The sequence below is a fragment of the Malania oleifera genome, chromosome 8, assembly GCF_029873635.1.
Source record: "Malania oleifera isolate guangnan ecotype guangnan chromosome 8, ASM2987363v1, whole genome shotgun sequence".
In the NCBI taxonomy this organism is placed as follows: domain Eukaryota; kingdom Viridiplantae; phylum Streptophyta; class Magnoliopsida; order Santalales; family Ximeniaceae; genus Malania; species Malania oleifera.
Genome location: NC_080424.1, coordinates 51,973,528 through 51,980,369, shown reverse-complemented (window position 1 = coordinate 51,980,369; position 6,842 = coordinate 51,973,528). Strand labels below are relative to the sequence as shown.

At 37.2% G+C, this 6,842-nt stretch overlaps 1 protein-coding gene across 1 annotated transcript; it reads right to left on the bottom strand.

Annotated features, from left to right (window-relative positions):
• Window positions 1–468: 468 nt before the first annotated feature.
• On the bottom strand, window positions 469–2,148 carry LOC131162674 (uncharacterized). Its single transcript, XM_058119278.1, has 3 exons — window positions 2,002–2,148; window positions 853–1,512; window positions 469–768 (listed from the first exon to the last, which is right to left on the bottom strand). Exons 1-3 carry the CDS (start codon window positions 2,146–2,148, stop codon window positions 469–471), a joined length of 1,107 nt encoding a protein of 368 aa, XP_057975261.1.
• Between the last annotated feature and the right edge of the window lie 4,694 nt (window positions 2,149–6,842).

The window sequence follows — 6,842 nt, the reverse complement described above, 5'->3', positions numbered from 1 at the left end:
TTACCCACTTGCTGTCGGAGATGGGATAGATGATGTCAGTAGTTAATAGTTTCAACACTTCTTTCTTTACCACCTCTTTCATGGTTGGATTCAATCTCCACTGCGCATCACGAACTGGCCTTGCATCTCCTTCTAGAAAGATGTTGTGAGTACAGATTGCAGGATCAATACCCTTGATGTCTGCAATAGTCCAATCTATCGATCCTCGATGCTGCCTCAATACCTGCATTAATTCAGTTTCCTGCTTCATGGTAAGATGAGAAGAAATTATCGTAGGAATGTGCCCTCATCTGGGCCTAGAAAAACATATTTCAAGTCTTCAAGTAGTGGCTTCAACTTAAGTGTAGGGACTTCTTCTTCTGATGACTTCATGACTTTTGGTAAGTCAAGAGTTTCAAAGGTTGGCTTATGCCAACTACTCATATAACCTTCATCTAACAACAAAGGGGAACCATGTATCTCTGTGCACTACCCCTTCTCATCAAAAACATTAGGTTGCTCGAGAGAATCATTCTCAAATGCACAGTCAGAACCAAACACTAATAACAACTTTGAAATATCAAAATCATCTATCACATCAATTGCACGTACCTCAGAGTCATCACAACCACTAGGCATCTTGCAAGCATTGAACACGTTCATCTCCAATGTCATATTCCTAAATGTGAGCTTCAGCACTCCACTTCGGCAATTGATTAATGCATTGGAGGTAGCAAGGAATGGGCGTCCAAGTATGACAGGTGCCTGGGAAATGGTAGAGATAGGTTGCTACATATTCAAAACCACAAAGTCCACCAGGTAGTAGAATTTGTCGACTTGAACCAATACATCCTCAATAACACCCCTTGGTACCTTCTTTGATCTATCAACCAAGTGTAGAACAATAGAGGTCTTCTTTAGCTCACCTAACCCCAACTGCTCATATATCGAGAATGGTAGCAAGTTTACACTACTCCCCAAATCAAGTAGAGCTCTCCTAATGAGAGATTCACCGATCATAATAGAGATGGTGGGAGAACCAGGATCTCTGAGTTTCTGAGGAGTTTCACTCAATATCAATGCACTAACCTGCTTTGTAAAGAAAGCCTTCTTCTTTACATTCAATTTCCTCTTCACTGTGCACAAGTCCTTTAAAAATTTAGCATATGAAGGAACCTGCTGAATGGCAACCAGAAGTGGGATATTGATTTTCACCTGCTTGAAGATCACCTGAATCTCAGTATGATATTTGTTCTTTTGACCAGCTACCAACCTTTGGGGATAGGGTACCACAAGTCGGTACTCCTTACTAGTCTCAGCCTCCACATCAACTGACTTCTTCAATTCTGGACGTACTTCCTCTGGTTTCTCTTGGGCCTCGTCTGACTCCACTGTAACTTTCGGTGTCAAGGCAACTGTTTGACTCTTAGTAGATAACTCGGGTCGGGGGACTTCCTTCCCACTTCTCAAAGTAATGATGGCCTTTGCTGTCTCAATAGAATCCCCTGAAACATTATGCACTGGCTGTTGTTGCTATCGATATACATGAGGATTAGGCTGAGGCTGCGCTGGAAATTTTCCTTTCTCTAAGGTACTCAGCTGTGCACTGATCTTATTAATAGCGCCTCGCAGTTCATTATTAGTTGTGGCCTGAATTTGCATGAACTTATGAAGAGTATCCTCAAGAGATCTTTTTGGTGGAAAGGGTGCAACATTAGATGGAAACCTTGGAGGTGAGTAGTGCTAAGAAATCGGATGTGGCTAATATAGGTGCTGAGACTGTGGTGCAAAGGACTGGGGAGGCTGCTGAAACTGTGAAGAAGATTGACTAGCCTGATCATTCCTCCATGAAAAATTTGGGTGATTCCTCCATCCCGAATTGTAAGTGTTTGAGAAAGGCTGATTGGGAGCTCTGTTAACCCAATTTGCTAACTGAATCTGATCAGACCTACTCTCTTGCACTACCGTTATGATCGGACAATCCTGGGCCTTATGGCTAGAGTCGGCGCATAGAGAGCACACCTCAACTGATTTCACTGCTTTCACCTTCTCTAACTCCATAACCTCTACCCTCCTAGCTAATGCAGTCATACGAGCCTGGATATCAGTTTCCTCTTTTATCTCATATCTACCTCCACCACCAATTGCCCTGAGAGGTTGCACTGCCATTGGTGTCTGATCAGATCGTGTATTCCACTATTGTGCACTTTCAGCTAAGTAATCAAAGAATGCTAGTGCCTCATCTGGTTCCTTGCTGAAGAACTCCCTATTACACATAGTCTGAACAAACTGCTTACAATCAGTAGTGTGGGCAGTATAGAAATAATTTACCAGCCTCCAAGACTCAAATCCATGATGTGGACAAATATTAATTAGCTCTTTGAACCTTTTCCAACAAGCCTGGAAAGTCTTATCACCTCTCTGCATTAACTGACTGATTTGCTCCTATAGGAACTAGGTTCTTTGAAAAGGAAAAAATTTATGTAAGAACTCAGGTTGCATGTCAGCCCAATCAGAAATAAAGTTAGGTCTTAGAGAATTAAACTAGATCTTCGCATTATCTTTCAAGGAAAAAGGACATAAACAAAGCTTAATGTATTCATCAGCTCCTGCTCTAGTAATGAAGGTAGTACATGCCAACTCAAAATTGGTCAGATGCTGGTAAGGACTCTCAGAATCCATCCCGTGGACTGAGGTATTACTGACAACATACCATGCTTAATGGTTAAATTCGGTGCATTATATGGCAAAGTAATGCAGGATGGTGTAGTGGTGCGTGTAGGCTGCAAAAAGTCTTTCAAAGTGCGAGATGTAGGTGGAGGTTTAGCTATGGTTTCCTCAAAATTCTTTTCAAAAAAATCACTCAAATCAATTTCAGTGTCCTCACTTATAACAAAAATAGGAAACCTACTACTTGTATTAGGTGATTGTTTGTATAACCTATGTGAAATGTCTCTAACCCAAGGCATCAAACATCAACCCAAACAGCAGACAGTCACCAACATAGCAGCAGTCAAGCATGATAAAAAAAAAAATTTGCTCTTTTTTTTAAGAAAATATTATATATATATATATATATATTGTTTTTAAATTATAAGAGAAATCAAAATAAATGAAGAAACACTAGATTAAAACTAATTCTGGCACTCCCTCGCAAAGACGCTAAAAACTTGACTCACTTCTAAAAATGAGTAGCACTAAGGCTATCCCAAGTATAGGAGTTATGTTGTGTAATAATTAGCCCAAATAGGCCAAATCGTCTTCCTGGGGAATGTAGATTATTTTTAAACTAGCACAAAATAAAAAGAAGAAAATGAGAGAAAAAAAGTTTACTGAACTTGGTTCAGATTCGAGATTTTGGATTTTTGGAGAATTTATGATGAAATTGAAATGACACAAAACCTAAACTAAAGATTTAACACGCATAAAACCAACCAAACAACTCACTAACTAAACAAAGATAAACTAAAATTAAACCTCATTAATGACTTAAGATTAAACACCCAACTTAACACAATGATAACTTGACCCCAAAAAAAATAAGCAAACAATACTCATTCAAAAACAAACTAAACTCTATATGATAATAACCTAAATTAAGAAATAAAACAAACAAGATCTTAAACAAAAATAAACTAAGCTATATGACAAACTTAAACAAAATGATGAAATAACAACCTAGCAATACTCAAACAAAAATGCTCAATTCAATAGCTAACCCAAACTAAATATTAAAATAAGTGTGACAATGATAATGAAGTAAAACGCAGCAAGACAAATTCAACACATAATCTAACTTAAATTAAATTTACTGACATTAAATAAAAAGGGGAACAAACTGACGTTAACAATACGAACAACTCAAATAAAATTTCATTCCAACAAAAATTTCAAATAAAGAAACAACTAAACTTAATAATAAATATTAACTCAACCAAACACTTAGGATCCAAAACAAAAGATACAATTAAAGCAATTAATATAAATAATTCAACTGAAATTTAAATTCAATGGTGGCATTAAATAAATAAAATAAAATAAAACAACTAGATTTAATAGTGTTCCAACATGTATTAAAATAAATTAACTCAAGAGAGAGAGAGAGAGAGAGAGAGAGAGATCAATGAAGAGGAAGAGATAGCCGTGAGGAGCTCGGGTTCCCCCCAAGCAGCAGCTGCTCCCCTGCAGCGCTGGTTCCAAGGCCAGAAAGAAAACCCTAAAAAAAACTTTAAAAGCAAAGCCTCCTCCTCTTTCTTCTCTTTTTTATTTCTTTCCTTTCTTGCCCCTTTATTTGAATTTTCAAAGCATAAAAAAAAAAAAAAAAAAGAAACACAAACTCACCCACACACCCAGCACACATTTGCATGGCCAGGTCACATCAAGACCCTGCCCACTTTTTTTTTTTTTCTTTTTTTTTTCTTCTCTTTTTTTTTTCTTTGTTCCACTGCCAAATTTGACCTTCTTGGAGCCAGTTTCTAACAAAACTTGAAACATGAAAGTTGTAGATAACACTTTCCTCTTTGTCCATAAATTTGAATCGTCTCGATTGGAGCTTGGATGGAAAAGTTATGCATGAAATATGAGCAAGTGTTGGTTTTAGTTCCCGGGATTTTTCCTATGATAAAAAATTATCAAAAATTCATAAATTGCACAATAAAACTCAAGAATGATAATTTTGGCACTCTATTAAAATATTGGACAAATTTGGACATTTAATTAAAAATATAAGCTGTAAAGACGGAATTGAAGTGCCCAATTGCGCAGTTTTGGCGCGTAATCATCTTTACTTAGAAGAAAATCATCAAAACTTTACTAATCACCCTCACTTATGACGGAAGAATACCGTTGTTACATATATGGTTCTAGGAGATTACAATAACCAAATCAAAACTCTCCCAAAACCAACCAAAATCGAAAAACTACTACATTCAACTAATTAATCTATACAAAATCTACTTATATACGTTGAATTCTTACCTGAACCATCACCTTTGTTTTTGGCTAATGTTGTACCCCACTAAATAGTTGTAGGTACTTCTGACACATTTCCTCCTCTAATTCCCATGAGACTTCCTCAACTGCGTGGTTCCTCTAGAGTACTTTCACAAGTGGGATTTCCTTGGTGCGTAATTTATGTTCTTTATGATCTAAGACCTGAACTGGTATTTCATCATAGGATAAGGTATCGCCAATCTTCAGTGTCTCATAACTTATTACGTGTGACGAATTTGGAACGTATTTCTTCAACATGGATATATAAAATACATTGTGGATGCTGGATAGCGCTGGGGGTAATGCTAACATGTAGGCAACTAGGCTAACTCTTTCAATATCTCAAACGACCCAACATACTTAGGTTTAAGCTTACCCTTCTTCCCAAATGTTATTACTACTTTCATTGGTGCAATTTTCAAAAGCATATTATCACTTACATCAAATTCCAACGCTCATTGATGGGTGTCTGCATAGTTTTTTTGTCGGCTCTGTTTTAATTCTTTATTGGATAAGCTTGATTTTCTCAGAAGCCCGTTGTACCATCTCTAGTCCCAATATCTACTTTTCACTAATATCATCCCAATATAATAGAGATTGACACCTTCGACCATACAATGCCTCTTACGGGACAATCATAATACTGGCTTGGTAGCTACTATTATAAGCAAACTCCACTAGTGGCATGTACTGAATCCAACTTCCTCCAAAATCCAGCACACACGCACATAGCATATCCTCCAATATCTGCATAGTCCTCTCTGTCCATCCATTGTTCTAAGGATGAAAGGTCGTGCTAAAAGCCAACTAGGATCCTAAAGCTCTTTATAAGATTTTCCAGAACTGAGACATGAAATGTGGATCTCAGTCAGAAATGATGGACACAGGCACTCTATGTAGTTTGACTATTTCCTATATATACAACTCTGCTAATCTACCCATGGAGTAATTAGCTCTGATGGGAAGGAAATAGGCAGTTTTTGTTATTTTATTAACGACTACCGAGATGGTGTCCTATCGATGAAGTGCTAGCGGTAACCTCGAAATGAAGTCTATAGAAATATGCTCCCACTTCCACTTAGGAATGTGAAGTGGTTGCAATAGTCCCTCCATTTTCTAATGCTCAGCCTTCACTTGCTAGCATATTAAACACTACTCTACGTATTCAGCAATTTCTCTTTTCATATTGCTCCACCAAAAGGATATCTGAAAATCCTTGTACATTTTCATACTTCTTGGATGTACTATATATAGGGAACGATGTGCCTATTCCAAAATGGTCTTTTTAATTTCAGTGTCATCTAGTACACATAACCTATTACGAAACCTCAAAACTCCGTCATCTAAAATATCTAAATCGACTTCCTCTTCGCTCAGCACTTTATCTCTAATCTTTTCCAATTTAGCATCTTGCATCTGTGCAATCTTAATCATTTCCAGAAAAGTCGGCTGAAAAACCAGATTAGCGATAAATGCCCAATGATTACCTTCTACCAGTTCCACATCAAGTCTTTCTAAATCCATCCTGATTTGATGTGCAGTTACTATTGCTGGTAAAGATGTGCACCCTGATTTATAACTCAACGCATCAGCTACCACATTAGCCTTCCCTAGGTGGTAACTGGTGGTACAATCATAATCTTTAATCAATTCCAGCCACCTCCTCTACCTTATATTCAACTCATTTTGTGTAAAGAAATACTTCAAACTCTTATGATCTATAAATATTTCACACTTTCCACTATACAAATAATGTCTCCAAATCTTTAATGCGTACACCACTGCAGCCAACTCTAAATAATGCGTAGGGTAGTTCTTCTCATACTCTTTAAGTTGATAAGAAGCATATGCTACAACTTTCCTTTGTTATA

What these genes read in the sequence shown, in the direction of transcription:
- LOC131162674 (XM_058119278.1), bottom strand. Translation starts at nt 2,148, where the DNA reads ATGGCAGTGCAACCTCTCAGGGCAATTGGTGGTGGAGGTAGATATGAG. An exon ending in AAGCAGTGAAATCAGTTGAG is followed by an intron (nt 1,513 to 2,001) that starts GTGTGCTCTCTA and finishes GTATATCGATAG; the next exon opens with CAACAACAGCCAGTGCATAA. An exon ending in TGGTTGATAGATCAAAGAAG is followed by an intron (nt 769 to 852) that starts GTACCAAGGGGT and finishes TTGAATATGTAG; the next exon opens with CAACCTATCTCTACCATTTC.